The 18,994-nt window shown below is 44.8% G+C and overlaps 1 protein-coding gene across 2 annotated transcripts in view; it reads left to right on the top strand.

Moving 5' to 3' along the window:
* The window catches only part of RIT2 (Ras like without CAAX 2), a 284,090-nt gene extending 265,843 nt beyond the window's left edge, over positions 1 to 18,247 (top strand). For both annotated transcript variants that reach the window (XM_053295131.1, XM_053295130.1), the window contains one exon: positions 14,521 to 18,247. In XM_053295131.1, the coding sequence (XP_053151106.1) occupies positions 14,521 to 14,748 (228 nt within the window). In that variant the 3' untranslated portion in view covers positions 14,749 to 18,247. The remainder of the gene's footprint in view (positions 1 to 14,520) is intronic.
* Positions 18,248 to 18,994: the final 747 nt, after the last annotated feature.

Below are 18,994 nucleotides of genomic sequence, written 5' to 3'. Positions count from 1 at the left end.
AGAGAGTGACCTCTCCCCACAATCAACACAGAGATGATGGAGGAGGAGGAGGAGGGAGGAGGAGGAGGGAGGAAGAGGAGGAGGAACATCACTAATGCATGGGTAGCCATCACAGCAGCAGCAGGACACAGGTAGGTATATGGGTGGGAGGGCTTCCCTGCTGCCCCAGAAGCCAGATAGGAGGGACAATGAAAAAGCTTCTGCTTTGTATGCAGAATCATGTTTTGTATGCAGAAAGGGGCTAGGAAATGCCCCTTTGTGATACCTTTTCCTAGTCAGAGATAGGGGTGTGCAGAACCAGTTCAAATAGAACCTGGTTCAATTCAAACCAGTCTGGTTTGGCTGGCAGCAGCTCCTCCCCTTTCGGTCCTGTCAGCAGCAGCCCCCTCCCCCCCCCCCACACACACACTGTGCAAGTCAGTGGGTGGCCCACGTCCGGCCTCTGCACATGCGCGGAGGCCATTTGCATCACCACCAATTTGTGTAGTGATGTAAATGGCAAAGCAAATGGCTTCTGCGCATGCACAGAGGCTGGAACCAGACCACCCGCCAGCCTGCAATGTGGGGTGAGTGCCAGTGGGGCCGAGATGGGCCAGCACCACTGCTATGGGGGAGCTGCCACCACAGCTGCTGCCACAGCATGTAAGGTGCCCTCTCTCCGACCCCCGAACAACTTATTAGATGGTGAATCCCCCTTTGCTTGTAAAAGGGAATCCTAAAAGCAAAGCACTCCAGCTGGGTCGACTTGGGTAGACCCAGTTCAGCAGCACTAACTGAAACCGCTGCCAGTTCTAATGAACCACTTCACGGATTGGGCAGTTTTGTTCAAATCCAGTTAGAATTCGGACTGAACCACCAATGCCGGTTCTGTGCCCACTTCTAGTCAGAGTGGACATTACAATACGGAACTAGATGGACTAATGGTTGACAATATAAAGTGATTTCATATGCTCTTGGTTTCCGAATACTTCTTTCCTTCCTCTTGTTCTCATTAGAAGTGACCACCAATCACCAAACCTATTCTTCTGGAAGAAACAGCACCCTCTCTACCAAAACAAGCAAATTGCCATCTCTTTTGGATAGAACACTGTAATTCTTATTTTATGTGCAAAGCAAGAAAACGGTGTCCCTCCAATTATCAGCGGCATGCACCAACACTCATGAACTTAGCACTGTTTATACAGAGCAGGTATTAAAACCACTAAATCAATCTGCAGTTTAACACAGCAAAGATTAGAGAGACGCAGACATGTCTGCTGACTTGGCTCTGAAGTGACACTTGGACTCTTCACATTTTATTCCTCAAAGCTTCTTCCTGTCGAGGTCAGGATTGATGGGGGAGTTTAAAGCAACATTATACTAAAAAAAAGTTTCAGAAACGATGGCTTCAGGGCTCAAACGCATAAGACACTCCGATCACCTTGCAGCATCCCTGGGTAACTCTGTGTCTAACATGGGCTGTGGAGGTTTCAGCATCAATCATGGAGGAGAGTGATTAAAGGTCGATTCCACCCCCCCCACCAAAGCATTTTGCACAGTTTCGAAATTATCTGTAATCTATAATGCTGTGCTGATTGCAATGTCTTCACTAACATTATTGATGAGAGGAAGACAGCTGCAAAAAATTTTTTAAAGCACACACATTCCTACATGCATACCTATGAGAAAGTAAGCAAGAGTATTTGAAAGTTTAGTCGTATAGATGTATGATATCAAATTCCTTTGTAGTATTTCATGAAGAGGACACTTTTTTGCAAAATGCAGATTTTGCAATTGAGCTTCAAATCCCCATTGCCTATTGCATGCATATTATCTATAATTCTGTTCTTCATCCAAAAGCCCAGGCACCTCTCTAGGCAGTACAATTCACTTCAGTACAGTTCCGAACCATTATTGTGCATCACAAGTTTAATTAAGCTACAAATACTACTATTTGTATAATTATCATCTGGCCGATCCAGAAGCTATTTTCTTTTTGTTGTTCTTGGGTTTTTAAAAACAGATCTAATGATAATGCTACTGGTATCACAACATTTCTCTGCAACTGTGCTTGTGTGGCTCTTTGCACTGAGAAAAAAGAATATCCGGGGTATTGCTAGCATCTTGATCTTGAAGCATCAGTAAGCTTCAGTTTTCTTGAGTTCCACCTTGGTTCAGTCTTCTTCCCTATAGCAGCTCACCTGTTACTGACAGATGACTAAAAGAAAGATAGACACATATTTATAAATGGTGCATATCTTAGTATGTCTGTAAAGGCCTTTCCGCAGTGATTGGATGCCCTCATATGCATGCCACGTGAACCAAGAGTTTTAGGTTTTCAACTACATCCACTCCAGTCATTTTCCATAATAAGTGGACCGTGAATGGCTGAACTGTGTGAATGGGGGGCTAAATGGAAAACGGGATGGGGACTAGGCACCACCATAAAGAAAGAAGATAGGGACGTAGGAAGCTGCCACATACTGAGTCAGACCATTGGTCCATCAACCTCAGTATGGTCTTTCCAGACTGGCAGCAGCTTTTCCAAGGTTGCAGGCAGGAGTCCTTCTCAGCCCTGTCTTGGAGATGTCAGGGAGGGAACTTGGAACCTTCTTCATGCAAGCATGTAGGTGCTCCTCCACTGAGCTATGGGCCCATCCCCTAAGAGGAATAACTTACAGTGTTCATATGTAGTCTCCCTCTCAAATGCAAATCAGGGCAGCCCCTGCTTAGCAAAGGGGGCAATTCATGCTTGATACCACAAGACCAGCTCTCTTTGCCTCATGAATTGCTCCCTTGGGACTAGATCATCTCTTCCAAGATGATCAGGGGCCTACAGTGCCTTTCTTATGAGGCAAGACTACAACACCTGGGGCTTTTTAGTTTAGAAAAAAAGACGACTGCGGGGAGACATGATAGAGGTCTATAAAATCATGCATGGTGTGGAGAAAGTGGATAGACAGAAATTCTTCTCCCTTTCCCATAACACTAGAACCAGGGGTCCTCCTATGAAATTGATTGCCAGGAAATCTAGGACCAACAAATGGAGGTACTTTTTCCACACAATGCATAATCAACTTGTGGAATTCTTTGCCATGGGATGTGGTGACAGCCAACAACCTGGATGGCTTTAAGAGGTGCTTGGATAACTTCATGGAGGAGAGGTCTAGCAACAGCTACTAGTCGGAGGGCTATAGGACACCTCCAGCCTCAGAGCCAGGATGCCTCTGAGTACCAGTTGAAGGGGAGCAACAGCAGGAGAGAAGGCATGCCCTCAACTCCTGCCTGTGGCTTCCAGTGGCATCTGGTGGGCCACCGTGCGAAACAGGATGCTGGACTAGATGGGCCTTGGGCCCGATGCAGCAGGGCTGTTCTTGTGTTCCCATGATCATAGAAACAGGCTGTAAGAGACGGAACAAATCCCTCTTTTGCTATCATTACATTGGCCAGGAACCAAAGACACATGCAACTAGTTTCACATGCCTAAATAAGATTTGCACTTGCAAATTCCAGTTGTCCCAAGGCCTTGGGAACAGGTAATGCCCCAGAAGTCCTTTGGATGCTGGTCATGCATTGTATGCACAGAGGTTATCATTCGTAGTCATACTAACCATGGAGGAGAGAAGGGAAAGGAATTTGGAGCATGGAACTGGAGAGCAATGGGAAAATATAACATGAAATAAGAAGACTTTTAAGGAGAATGTATTTTTAAAAACCCATACACAAAATGCATAACTTAATTTTGGAATTTTTAAATGTCAAGCACAAGCATTTATTGAGGACGTTGGCCCATTTCATTAAGTGCAAGACTGAACAGTATCTTCATTTAACTAATGTCTTTAATGTTCTCTATGATGCTGCTAGTTAAAGCAAAATGTCACACACTGGCAAGATAGAAATTGACAGAGAAAGATGAATGCACAGCTGGTTGAGGTTCTTCTCAGTAGACTTGTGCAAGCCGGCTTGAATTGAGCCAGGCTTCAGTTCAAGCCGAAGCAAACTAAGCACGGTTCGGTCTGAGATTGAACCGAACCCGACCTGGTTCGACCACAGCCAGCTCGGATACCCCTTTACCATGAAAGAAGGGGGCAAGGGAGATTCCATAAAAGTAGAGGGGGTGGGAGGGAAGTAAAAATGTACCTCAGAAGTACTGCCACTGGTTGTTGCAGTGGCCTCTAAGTGGGGACAGTGAGGACAGCACCAGCCTCCCCCTGAGTAGCCCAGGCTGGTTCAGGTCCATTGCAGCCCCATTTGGGGCCTCTGAGTAGGCAAGGAGGTCACTAAAATGGCCTCCTCACATGCACAGAGGCCATTTGCATGACCACACAAATTGCATGGTAATGCACATGGCCTCTGTGCATGCATGGAGGCCATTTTAGTGACTTCCACACCTGCATAGAGGCCTGAACTGGGCCTGAACTGGGCATGAACCAGGCCCAAATCAGCCTGGGCTACTCAGGGGTAGGCTGGCAGGGGGCGTGTGGAGCTGCCAATGTGAACTCCAATGTGAACCCAATATGGTTGTAGTGAGTATCCGCGTCACAACTCAAGGTTCCGGGCAGCCTGTGATATGTCTGAATTCAGAACCACAGCCACAGGCTGCTTCCCCTGTAACCAGAGTTGAGGGTAGAAGCTCCTCCCTCAACCCTGGCATGATTGGCTGTGCAGGCAGTCCTTCAGTAAAGCCAATTCCACCCAGTTCCACCCAGCCAGTTCCCCGACCTCTCTGCAGAGAGACTGCTCTCCTGAACGCCCAAATTCAGACAGGAGAGCGGGGGAGGCGCCATGGCCACAAACTGTAACTCACTTCAAACCCCAGGTTTAAGACCTGGTTTTATTTCAAGTAAGTAAGATAGAATTAACCAGAATATCTTGGTCCAGACATTACAACAAACTTGGTTTATTTTAACCTAAGTCAAAGCAAGCATGACTTGTCCCATAGCTAAGCAGGGTCTGCCCTGGTTGCATCTGAATGGGAGACTTGATGTGTGAGCACTGCAAGATATTCCCCTCAGGGGATGAAGCCGCTCTGGGAAGAGCAGAAGGTTCCAAGTTCCCTCCCTGGCAGCATTTCCAAGATAGGGCTGACAGAGATTCCTGCCTGCAACCTTGGAGAAGCCACTGCCAGTCTGTGAGGACAATACTGAGCTAGATAGACCAAAGGTCTGACTCAGTATATGGCAGCTTCCTATGTTCCTGTGTTCCTATGTAGACTCCCGCATGGGTCTCGGAGGGGAGACCATGTGCTCCTGAGGCCCAGGAACATTGTGCAGAGTCAGGCTATAACTGAGGTTCCATGTGACATCTGAACCAGCTCAATATCTTTTCCAAAGGGGCTACCATCCCTCACCCTCAGAAGTCCACGCTAAAATGATGCCCCGTCCTTATGCAGTGTCATTCTACATGAAGCCCGGGTTTTTAAATGGTGGCATCTGCTACGAGGAGAGCTGATACTGCTGCTATGAAACAAGCAACAGCAAAACGTAAGCCAGGGGAGCGGGTCCAGTTCACATTTCACCCACCCAACCACCTCAGATATACCCAATGTCTTAATGAGAAAACTTGTAGTTCATAATACTGAAACTCTTTCCTTGGGAGTCCTCACTCCTTGGAAGTCCTCACTCAACAGGTACTTTCACATTTGCACTGAATTTTGCTTTAACCGAATGCAGAACTTGGTGGAAATTTGGTCTAATCGTGTTAGCATATATGCATATTGTTATATATAAGATTCAAGATTATGACTGTTAATAAGACTTTACTGAAGTATCCCCCAAGTTTCAAGGTTTTGAGAGCTATATCATTCTATGAGCAGGAGAGACGGGGGGGGGACGGGACGTGGATTTGACTGTTGGAAGGAGAAAGCAAGTTGGACGCCAGGGATAGGAGGAGCAGGGCGGGGGGAGTGCTGTGAATGACAAGGTTTGTTTGTTTGCTTTGAGTTGCCACCTGCCAAATTCCCTGCTTCTGATCTCTTTTGAGTCAGCTGCAACAGCCTCGGTTGGGGAGATCACAGAGATGCTCAGGGCAATCTGTCAGAAACCAGGTTGTCACATTTTCCAGCATTAGTGCTCTCAATTCCCCCAGAAATAGACAGAGCATTTTCACACTACCATTTCTCCAGCAGCTCAGAACTCCACTTTTCACACACAAGCGGCGACAAACACCATCTACAACACTGGCTCTGATGCTATTTCGTATTCACATAGTACTTGAGAACAGGGTCTGCAAACCTTGGATCCCCAGATGTTGCTGGACTACAACTCCCATCACCCACAGCCACAATGCAGCGCATTTCACATACATGATCAAAGGAATAATCACCAACATCCTGTAAGGCAGGCCAGTATTACTGCTTGTGATGTTATCCAAGTTCATACTTCCCTGGCTTAGAATATTAATTTTCAGCCATTTGAAATGCTTGCCTGAAAAATGAGACAGGCATTATGACCTCTGAATTCTTCCCAGCCTGGATTTTAATCACAGGGGATGGAGGAGGCCAGGGCTGTCCTTGGAGAGCCCTGGTGGGGTGTGGGCCCTGGGGCAAATCATCCAGTGGGGGCCCCCTTTCCAGTTAATTCTAATGGGGGTCAAAAGAGTGGGGCCGGAGGCAGTCACCCTGCTTGCCATGCCCTAAGGACAGCCCTGGAGGAGGCATCTCTATGGGGGGGATCTTGGGGACATTATTTTCCTGTTACTCAGGAAAGGAAAATGAATATGATAACTTCTTAGGAAGGGATATGCGTATGAGAGAGAGCAAAGGATCCTGGGGTCTGGCCCACTGTGACCAAGGATGCTCTTGAGAGGGTTCACCCCGGCAAAGCACTAAATGGAAATCAACACACACTCCTGTCCCCATGGTGGCTTGCCACCAGGGGCCTAATACATTCACAAGTGGCACAGTCTACTGGGGAGGAATTTAGGTGCAACAAAACCTTCAGTCTTCCATCAGACTGTGTGCTCATGAGTTGAGCTAACCCAGCAAAGGGCCCCCCATTTGTGTGGGGGCCCCGCTCTCTCTGGTCAAAAATAGAACATTTGTGCAGATCCCCCCTCCTCTCCAGGGAAGGCTTTTGTGCATTCAAAGGAGATTTTGATACTCCAGGTTTAGCTGGGTGTGCAGACTGGGGACACACCAGATCTTTACTCATTCAAATGTCCCAGATTTGGGCTGGCATTGTGCCGTATGCAGTTCTGCCACTGTGGGGAATTGTGGGAGAGGGGAGCCCCAATTTTCAGCAATCTCAGTCATCCCAGAGTGGGGGGTCACCATTCTGGGGGAGAGAGAGAGAGAGAGAGAGAGAGATGGACATGTTCGACATGTTCAAATGGTCAGATTGGCTGGCAGAGTGCACGCTTTGACAGCTGTAGTAGCCAAGACAGGCAGAGCTGTTGGCGAGTAACCCATCTGCATGGCTTGCTTCTATAGAGCAACCTGGCTGGGCAACATCTGCCATCCAGCCCCCATGGCCTGACACTCTCATGAGAGAGCGGTCCATGGAAGGAGGGGATTGTCATCACACATTATTAGAGATTCTGCCTGACACCCCTGTCCCCACAGATGGTTCTTCGCATGAGTTGTGAAGGTGTATCCCCATGACCTTACACTCTCATGAGTAGACAGTCTGCTCAAGAGCAGCATCCATCATCATCACATATGTCTAATTGCTCCTTTCACTGGGGCAATGCTGATCCTTCTTCCTGGACCTTCTCATGAGAAACCCTGCACAGGTAGCCCCAAGTGTGCCCCCCCTTTCCCAACATCATTTTACAAAAAATAGACCTTAGCCATCAGTAATTCCTGGTTGAGAATGCCTTATAGACCCAACCCTGGTATCACTGCCACGCCATATGTCACCATGCCAGTGCTCTAATGGGGTTGCCCTGCCGGTGTTGCCATCTAGAAGGAATGTGCTTGTGAACATACATCTCTGTTGCTTCATTGACCCTCCTGCCATTCTATCCCCTTTATCTCCTGATTGCCAAGAGGGGTGAGCAAGGACCGAGTGGAAGAGGGCATGCTCATGTGTGTCTCTGCCATTTGACAGACTGCCAAGTTTTGGATGGGACAACACATCATGCCTGTTGCTGGGTAACTGCTTTGTTGGGTCGGAAACAAGGGGGCAGGATAAGTGCTTGGAGAGGCAGTCAGTGCGAAGTGCCGCTGGCATGGGGCAAGCAAAATCCCGGGCAGGTATGAGCTGCCGTCTCTATGATTACGGCACCAGAAACTGAACAAAACTACGGTTGTGGTGCCGTCTGCATTAGGACATCATGCTGCTGCCCTAAAACCTCATACTATGGTGGCAAAACTCGCTACAAATCAGAGTTCAAACTGCAGGCTGCAAACCTCAGGTCGCTTTTGCCACCAAACCGCGGTTGTACTTATTTGGACGTAATAGAATTCCAACCTCTGCCCTGTTTTCATCTGGTTTCACACTCCATGCTAATGCAGCCGCTGTGTGTTTCACTGCTCAAATGTGAGATTTGAAGGCGGCATCATTTCGTTCAGATTCTGTCTCTGCCATAACCTGGGTTTTTTACTGTGGCTCAGACCAGCCCAGAAACGTGCCAGTTCTATCCATGCATAACTTCTAAGCCCCCTGAAGCTCCCACTAGTTTGTGTAGACAATACTGAGCTAGAAAGACCAATGATCTGACTCAGTAGAAGGCAGGTTCCTATGTTCCTGTGTTCCTATCACTCTGTGCACCAGCAATCATCAACTTAACCTTGACGGATATTCCTACAGAACTCCAGCTTGAAATGTACATTCACCCCAAACAAGGTTTCTTTTCCCTGGTCCTTTCTGTGTGTGGCACAAATGACAACCATAGTTAGACAGCAGTATGATTATCTGCCTTTTATCAGAAAACGTTTCATCATTACAGTGTTTTCTCTGCCCACCCATCTCTTTGTGTTATCTCCATAGTGTGCTCTACAACAGACCACTTTGATTTCTCCCTTTATTTTTCTCTTAATATGCGGAAAGGAACAGAGCCCAAGGAGAAAGGAGGGAGGATTCTATTGGAGGAAGTGATGTGTATCTCCCAGGTACATTTGCTCTTCTCTCTGTAGCTAGCAAGATCTGGTCGCACGTGAGCACGGCATGCGGCATTTCCTGTTGTAAGTCATTATATTTATCAGATAGAAGAGCCATCAAAAGGCCTTTTGTGAGCCATTGAATTTCTATCAAGCAGGCAACATCTTTGTTCCTGAAAAGGGAATTACTATCAACAGTTTTTATACTATTTTCCAGACACGCTGCTGTTCCTTTGACATCCTGATGGCCCTGTACAATTCTTTCCTTGCAATGCATGTATCTCTTCTCCACATAGCCAAATTTTCTACCTTAAATCAACATACTAAATGCTAGTTGCATCAATATTTTAACAACATATGACTTTTACATGAACATACCCTCCAACTGTCTCTCTTTACAGGAGACAGACAGGTGAAATTTTCTGACACGTTGCCTTCATAATACAATGGCCCTGTTTTTGTTTCTCAGGAAGAAACATGATATCCCTTCTTAAAATACTGTTACTAGAGTTCTTTAGGTTTCAACCCAGTTTTCTAGGTTAGGAGTGTGCAAGAAATACATAATTTTCACGTCTATATTTATTTTTATGTTCATTTGTTAAACTTTCCATAAATTTGATTTTTTAATATATATTTTTGGTTCTTTTAAAATTGGAGGGTGTTGGTTTTGTTTGTTTGTTTGTTGGGATGTGACTCCATAGGCATCAGTTCTTAACATCTATATTCCTATTGACCACTAGGGACATTAGGTGTGGAAGCAGAGCATATAGGACTGGTGCCTTGTTCTCTCTCATTTATGTCTCTCTGCACTAAGTCTCTTCTGATTGGTAGACTGATATTCTTAGGACAGTCCCATCTTCTAGGTTCTCTGTTCTTTTTCTTCTTCCTTCCCCTGTCCTTGTTTTAGCCCTTAAGCTATTGTCTTCAGATCTCAACTGTGAGCTCTCTTCTCATCAAAGGCAGGATGCCTCTGAGTACCAGTTGCAGGGGAGTAACAGCTGGAGAGAGAGCATGCCCTCCACTCCTGCCTGTAGGCTTCCAGTGGCATCTGGTGGGTTACTGTACGAAACAGGGTGCTGGACTAGATGGGCCTCCTTCGGCCTGATCCAGCAGGGCTGTTCTTATGTTCTTATCAAACTGGGTTTCTCCATTAAGTAAGGAGTTGATTCAAGTTATCCCCTACATTTTAAAATAAAGGCTGACCCAGACTAATGCTGCATTAGTGCACATAGGTTGCACTAGTGGAAATATGTTGCATTAGCTAGTACTGCTAAGCTAGTACAGTACGACATTCCAGACTAGTGTTGTGCCGATGCAACAGGGTGTTCTTGGGCAACTCATGGCATTCTTCCTGCTGTGCAATCTCTTTCTCAGTCCACATATGTTGCCAGGAAAGATGCAAAGCCCATGTGTATTTCTGACTTGTAAAAGGAGCTCCCAGCAGCAGCTCCACTACCTTCTCCTTGTGGTGGCTATTTTAATTGCTCACACTTTCCTGGGACAATGTAGGGCAATTCCGGGGCATGTGGGTAATTCAAATGGCCACCACATTGTCTAAAAACAGAGAATCTGGAACAAAAACAAATGGCATTTTCAAATATGGACCCTGCACAGCAAATTTGTTTTAGAACAAATCATGTCCCATCTGTTCTGAAAATCAAAGCACATCCTTTCGTTGTTAAACTGCCTGTGAGGAGGGGCTGATACATCTTGATTTTTGTGCACAATCATGCATGTAAATGCATGGATTTTATGTTTGTCTCTGTTGAATTTTATTTTTTTAGCTTCAGCCCAGTTTTCCATTCTATCAAGGTCCTGCTGAGTTTTATTCCTGCCTTCTAAGGTGTTGGCTATACCTCTCAGTTCTGTTTCATATGTAAGTTTGAAGAGAATCCACTCTATTCCTTCACCTTAGTTAGGGGTAGGGCAACATGTCTCTCCAGCTGTTGCTGAGCTACACCGTCAGTCATCCCCAGCCAGAATTGCAGCTGGGAATGATGGGAGTTGCAGTTCAGCAACCTCTGAACTGTTGGATAAAAGTGGTGAGGAGTACCACGTACCCCAGCATCCTGCCACATAGCACTGGAAACATCCCTTCTTTTATGGGGAATCATAGAGGAGTGCTCTTTGAGAAAATGGTTTTCCAGTTAGTTGTGAATCCTTCTAACAATATCATCACACATATAACACCAATTTTGAAAGAATTTCACTGGCTGCCAATATGTGTACGGGCGAAATACAAAGTTGTGGTTATTACCTACAAAGCCCTCAATGGCTTGGGTCCAGGCTATGTAAGAGAGCATCTTCTTTGTCATCAACCCTGTCACCTATTAAGATAATCTAAGGGGGACCAGTTACAGTTGCCACTGGCTCATTTGATGGTGACTTGGGGCCTGGCCTTCTCTGTCATGGGTGTAGCAAGGTTGGAGTGGGCCCAGAGACAAGATTTAAAAAGGTTTTGTAAACTGTGGATGATGCATGTCATTTAATGGTACTAGAGAAAGACATGTTGTTCTGGTAGCTCCAGGTCTTAACACTCAGATCAATTTTGGAGGGTGAATACAACTGAAGGAAGCCTGGGCGGGTTCGCGGCTGGGGGAGTCAGTCATGTGACTTGCCTCTGGGGCCCCCACCCCGTAAGGCAGTGAGCCTCCAGACAACTGTCTCCCCTTGCCCTATTATAGTTACGCCCCTGTTCTCTGTAGCTGCCCCAAGCTTTGGAATATGCTCCCTGTTTAAATAAGAGCATTTATCTGTGATCTTGTTTTAGTTTTGTGAATTTTAACTGTTTTATGCTGTTTTTAAGTATTTGTTATATTTTCTAATGTGTAAACCATCTAGAGCTGTATATACCAGGCGGTATAGAAATATGGTAGATAAATAAAAATAAATAAATATATTATTTGCCTGCTTTGCTAACCAAAATACCATGGGGAGCTAAAGCCCTCTTCAGACTGTGTAAAGAGGAAAAATAATGTACATGATTACAGTGTGCAAAGCAGGTCCGTAGGTCCCATCCTTGGCACATCACCAGAGCATCACTCACCCTCCTGCCCACGGTCTTCATGCTTACAGCATTCATCTGAAGAGGCTAACACCATAAGTGTGATCACACCCATAGCCGTGATGAGCAGGCTGGGGTGCCCCCACCTGCTGATCACGGAAACAGGTGCATTCACCTGTGGGACTTCCATACCCACTTTGCACACTGTAATTGTGTACAGCGTCTCCCCCACCCCAAGCCTGAACAGTGAACAGTGCTTTGGTTGAACATTTTCTTGCCAGGAAGATAAATTATGGCCACAGCATTCTCATATTCCACCCTTGAACTTGCGTTTGGGCTTTTGTCTCCATCCTCCAAAGGATTTAATTTCAAGCTCTCATTTTCAAATTTGTCAGGCGCCTGCCAAACACAGTTCACCATTTTCCCCAGAGCTTATGAGGCACCCCCTGCAATCTCCTGCAGGTAGTCCTTCATCATGAAAACTTAGACTGTGGTTCCAGAACCCAAATCTCTCTTGCTGCCGTCATCTGTGTACCCAAACAATTAGGGCAAAATTGCAGTCATTATTTTCATAGAGGAAGGGGCTATGGTCAGGGTTAGGGCAACAATGAACAAATTCTTGTATTCTCCCTATGGAATATTCTTTGGAGGACATTCCTGCCTATTCTTCTGACAACCTCGTTTGAAATTTTATAGCAGCTTTTGTGTTTTTAATACTTTTTAAAGCTTCTAAAACACTATTCCCACTGCAGGCTTGATGGTCAGGACAATAAAAGCATGATGTTATCCTGAAAAGCTGAAAATATTGCAACGCGATCACCTATTTGCCAACTCTAGGGGTATAGACCTTGTCAAGAAGCACAATGAGCATTCATTCCCCCAGATGGTACTGATCACCTCAACTGGCTCCTGTGCTAACAGTTCTTTAACCTAAAATATTGACACTGCTGACATTGATCATTCACACACACACCCTTTATGCCATTTGAAGGTGTTCCCATTTATATGTATATTTCTAACATTTATAGCCCACCTTCCTTCTCTTATGGAACTCAAGGCTGCATGCATACATAGGTTGTCTCCTATCCAAGTATTGGCCAGCTCAATTCCTGCTGAGCTTCAGTCAGTTCAGTGCTCAAGTGCTATTAGACCATGATGTGTGTTCCAATCATTTATTTACTGTATTTATTGAGAGAGTGCTATCAATATGCATGTGCTTTCTGGATCCACATCAAAAAGACAGGCCATTGCTTTGTATAGTTTACTGTTTAAAAATTAAAAAGGGGAGACAAAAGAGGGATAAAAGGAAGATTGAGGCAAGGATAAACAAGGGAATTACACAGGAACATAGGAGCATAGGAAGCTGCCTTATAATGAGTCAGACCATTGGTCCATCTAGCTCAATACTGTCTACTCAGACTGGCAGCAGCTTCTCTGAGGTTACACTCAGGAGTCTCTCTCAGCTCCATCTTGGAGATGCCAGAGAGGAAACTTTGAGCCTTCTGCTTCATGCTAGCATGCAAGTACTCTTCCCAGAGCAGACCCATCCCCTAAAGGGAATATCTTACAGTGTGCTCACACATGTAGTCTCCCATTCAGATGCTTAGCAAAGGGGACCATTCATGTTTGCTAGCAGAAGGCCAGCTCCCCTCTCCAGTATATGCATTATGTTCCCAACCTTGGGTCCCCAGATGCTGTTGTGCTAAAGCCTCAGCCACAATGGCCAAAAGCTGAAGACTTAGTTATAAAATATATAATTATATACACAACACATTGGCCACATTCACATATAACACATAACTGTAGTTCAATGAGCCAGCGGTTCCATGGATGTTATGTCCGAATGCGGACAAATGGTGTCAGATGCAGCAATGAAACCAAGGGTTCACTTTTGGAACTCCAGTCTGAACCTTCAGGTTGTAGTGAGTTTTGTCACTGCAACCTGAGTTTCCAGGCAGCCTGTGGTATGTCTGAAATCAGAACCACAGGCTGCTTCCCCTGGAACCAGAATTAAGGGAAGAAGCTCCTCCCTCAGCTTCGGTGTGATTGACTGTGCGGGCTGTCCATCAGTCAAGAAGGAAGCCCACACAGCCAGCTCCCCCTCCTCACTGCAGTCTCACTGACTGCAGAGACTCCAGTATGTCTGAATTTGGATGAGAGAGCGTATGGGGTCTGTGTGCAGAACCATGGGCCCATTGAACTCCTGGTTCTGCATTTTATGAAAATGTGGCCATTAACTCTGAAACAGTGGGATTAAAGAGCATTCTTATTTATTTCCCAAGGTTTCTATGATAACCTCTACAGCACAATATAAATGCTAAGTCCCCAAGTATGAAATGTTATCTACAAATTAAGACCACAAATATTATGTATGGGCCACCATCCTGGCAGGCATATTTCAATGGCATTTGTTTGGGATCTGACCTACCAAAGCTCATAGGCAATCCTTGGTTATGACCTACTACTGTTAAAAAGGCCTTCTTGATTTGTGTTGTAGGTCTCCAAAGAAGAAGGTACAAATCTAGCCAGAGAGTATGCTTGCCCCTTCTATGAAACCTCGGCAGCCCTGCATTTCTATATCGATGATGTTTTCCACAGACTAGTAAGGGATATCCGCAAGAGGGAGAAGTCTCTGCTATCTGCAGAAGGGAAGCTGAAGAGCAAGGACAGTCTATGGCAGAAACTAAAAGGATCTTTGAAGAAGAAAAAGGAAAGCCCTTCCTGATAGAGCTGTCCATCTGGCTAATGACAGAATTGCTTGGAACTCGCAGTCTGCAGCAATTCCGAAAGGCATCCTCCTTTGCGGTCTTATTTTTCAGGGTCCTTTCAACACAGGGCCATTCTTCTAATTAGGGGTGAGCTATGTGCCAAGTGGAAACTCATTAGTAAAGAGAAGGTTAAAACGTATTTAATGTGTTTATTGCAATGATTCTTGAAAATGTATTTTATTTCAAAGACAATAATGTTAAGTTCAAAGCATAATGGAAGGACTCATTAATTCTGATATGAAAAACAAACTAAACATCTCCAGTCCAGAACACTATGGGCACCCAACAGTTGTATTGCCAGCCATTATATCTTTATTTTATGGTTATTTATTTATTTTTTATTACACATCACTTGACATGGACAGGCCTGTACATGACTGAAAAAATATAATTTGGATTGGATTGGGTCAGATCTGGAATGAGAAATATCACTTTAGGTCCTTTTGGACTCTTCAGAAGGTTCAGGTCAGTAAAATCAGGGTCGCCAAAATAGTCAAAAATCGTCAAAAGTCAATGAGAAAGGGAAGAACTGCCCCAAAAAATCACCCCCCAAAAACCCAACTAGCCCAGGAGCTCTCAAAGCTGGCACACAAGAAGGTAAAGATGGTTGGACTCTGTATATTTAATTGAATCCAGCCGCCTTTGATTTTAAATTAGTTTTTTAAAGTAACCAAGAAATTGTACTCACAGAGAATGTGGAAGAAAGTGACCCAAGATCCGAGATCCAAATCTCAGGAGAAGTGATCAAACATCCAAGAATCTTCTGTTTTTGCTTTTAAGTTGTGTGTACAATTAAAGGTTAAATACTTTTTTAAAATTAAGAAATAAATGCATGGGCAGTCTGGCAGACAGGCAGGTGGGCAGAGAGCTGCCAGAAGGTGACTTTCCCCCCACTCAGTCGTGATTGGGGGGGGGTGAGGAGGGAAGCATATTCCTGCCACCATTTGGAGCTTTCAAATGCTCTGATTTTTATTTATTTTTTCTGAATGGGATTGGAAATGACCAACCCAAACTGGGCTGTGCACATTTGGGTTCGGATTCTCTCCAAACCCCTCCAATTTGGGTAAAATGGGACCATTTCCAATTTTACCGATCCAATTTTGCATAGGCCCAATGGACATGCCTTCATAGAAAAGTATTGGCTTGGAGCTAAAGGATTCCTTGGTCAAGAGGAAAACACTTTCATTCACGCAAGGGGGTGTTTTCAGTCTCTGACTATTCGCACCCCAGTTGCATCGTCCTTATGGCTGAAGTTCAGGAGTGGTATGCAAGGGGATTAAAAGGAGCTGCAGGAGAAGAAGCTTCATTAAAGAAAGAGAATTCATCCTGTAGTTCTTTGGAGCCCAGCCCTGGTTTTATGGGAGGTAAAAACTCTGGCTGGCGTCCACACTAATGCTGCACTAGTATAATGAACAAAGATGCATAAATGCAAGAAGGTTGCCTCCCTAAGTGAGGGCTCAAAGTTACACCTGCTTGTGCAGTAAGAACATCCGAACAGGATCTGGGTGTCTTCTTCTACAACACGTAATGTGCTTTGTTGCACTACGACAACACTAGTCTGGAACACAAGCGCCTGACTGAACACACCTGGCTTGCGTTCAACTGAACACACCCTTGCACTAGCACAACATGTTTGTACAAGGGTAGCATTAGTCTGGAGGTCAGCTCTTTCCTCTGCATTGTTTCAGGTCATGCAGGTCATTGTTAAGCTATGGAATGATAAACAAGCATGTGTGGACTCTTGCTTGATCACAAGCACTCAACTGCCGAGTTTCAAGTTCATCTTACAGCCAGAACTTTCTTCCAGATCAATGGGTCCTATCATGTAGGGCAGGGGTTCTCAAACATGGGTTTGCATATGTTGTTGGACTTCAGTTCCCATAATCTCCAAAAGGCCATTGTTGGTGGGGATCATGGGAGTTAAAGGCCAACAACATCTGGGGATCCACGTTAGAGAAATCCCTGATATAGAGGAAGCTAACACCCATCAGTGTTCACACCAGCATATCACACATGAACATGGAACTTTTTCTGTGTATGTATGACACCCCTCTTCTTGCACCAAGGTTCATTGCCTGAATCCCTCACTACACATTCATTCATTCATTCATTCATTCATTCATTTATACATTTGTATCCTGCTCTTCCTCTGAGGAGCCCAGAGCAGTGTGCATGGTTATGTTTATCCTCACAAGAACTCTGTGAGGTAGGTTAGGTTGAGAGATACATGACTGGCCCAGAGTCACCCATGGAGTTTCATGGTTGAATGGGGATTTGAACTCAGTGCTTCCTGGTCCTCGTCCAGCACTCTAACCACTGCTCTATGCTGGCTCTCTGAAGGCTCCTATCCACTCATCATACAGTGCTTTCATTCACCCTGTGATAGCCTGTCCTACACAAATTTTAAAAGAGGGTCAGAGAAACATTGAATTTTAGAGTTGGAAGAGATCTTGGGTATCTTCGAGCCCAACTTCTTGCTCAGTGCAGGTGTGTGTTCTTTTGGGTGAAGATATATTAGGAAACATCACTGGCTGACATCCAGAATGGCGTCCTGCATGCAGGAGGAGATGTCCGAGTGCAAAGCTATTGTGCTAGCCAATTTCACTGGATCTGGAGCATGTGTTCCAGACTAGTGCTGAGCAAGGCTGCCTGTGATTGTGCAACAGTTGTGCGGTTGCACATACCTCATTTGTCTTAATGAGAACTTTTGCACAAGAGTCAAGTGCCATAGTGCATAGCACTCTTGCATGATCCCCACTTTTTGCTTCACTAAGATATCCTCTTGCTCTAGTGCAACAGTGGTTGTGGCACATGCGGTGCACTGCTCCAGATGTCAGCCACCATCTAATAAAATCAACAACTAAAAAGGGACTGCACCAGTTGCATCGTCCTTAATAAGATACTTTAATGCAACTGTCAAGTGTTTATATGCATATATAAAGGTAAAGTGTGCTGTCAAGTCGATTTTGACTCCTGACGTCCACAGAGTCCTGTGGTTTCCTTTTGGTGGAATACAGGAGGAGTTTACCATTGCCTCCTCCCGCGCAGTCTGAGATGATGCCTTTCAGCATCTTCCTATATCGTTGCTGCCTGATATAGGTGCTTTCCCCATAGGCTAAGAAACATACCAGCAGGGATTCAAACCGGCAACCTTCTGCTTGTTAGTCAAGCATTTCCACGCTCTGTCACTTAAGGTGGGTGATTATATGCATCTGTACTAAAGATAAAACATTCCTGCCTCTCACTCAGATATCTAACTTTTAGTATAAAAGTTAATTCTGATTGTGGTTTTAGCTTGGATTTTTCACTTGTTTAATTGGGTTCATTTTATTAGTCTGGTTTTATATTGTAACTATTTTATACCTGTTGTGAGCTGCCCCAAGCAGTAATGTACTGGAAGGGTGGGGTATAAATATTTTAAATAAATAAATAAATAGAGCCCTGGGGGAGATGACAGTGAAATGGTCAGGTGTACTTCTTTCTTGTTCCATATCCTGGGTGTCACAACCCCAAAGGCCCTCTCCTAGGCACCCACATGCCTTATCTCATCCAGCAGAGGACCAATGAAGGCCTTTGAAATGGAATGCAGATTCCAGGTGGGCTCATTATATGGGTGTGTGTGTGCGCAGTTTCTGATATATTCTAGTCCCAAACTGTCTAGGCTAAGATCACAGCCAACGTCTTGAAATTGAGTCCCGAAGCAAAGTGGTAGATGGTCAAGCTGTGAGAAGAAGGGTGTAATGTCTGGCAGCCGGAATGTATGCACTGAATGTTCAGTGGGTGGGGGAATCAGTTACACCAAGCCCCACACAAGGAGTGGGAGAATCCAAAGTATTGTTCAGTATATGAAATGGTCACATTGATCTTTTTCATTCAGGAAAGAAAGGCTAATCAGTTGAAATATAACCCCAGGTGCAAGCATCATTTTTTTAAAAAAAATATTGTTTAATTTCTATACTGCCTTTCATTAAAACAATCTCAAAGAAGGCAGTTTACACAAAAGTTAAAACAAGACTATACAAATTAGACAATCAAAATATTAAGCTAGTGTATAAAAATACAGATCTGATCAAAAGATTTGCAAACACAATAGAAACATAAAAAATACAAAGCAGCAGCAATAGAAAGAATAATATAAAAGCCTGGGTAAAAAGCCAAGATTTCACACTTTTTCACAAGATTATTTCAGCATTTTGGATTTTC

The sequence above is a fragment of the Hemicordylus capensis genome, chromosome 2 (assembly GCF_027244095.1).
Source record: "Hemicordylus capensis ecotype Gifberg chromosome 2, rHemCap1.1.pri, whole genome shotgun sequence".
Taxonomy (NCBI): domain Eukaryota; kingdom Metazoa; phylum Chordata; class Lepidosauria; order Squamata; family Cordylidae; genus Hemicordylus; species Hemicordylus capensis.
This window is presented reverse-complemented; position numbering and strand designations above follow the sequence as displayed.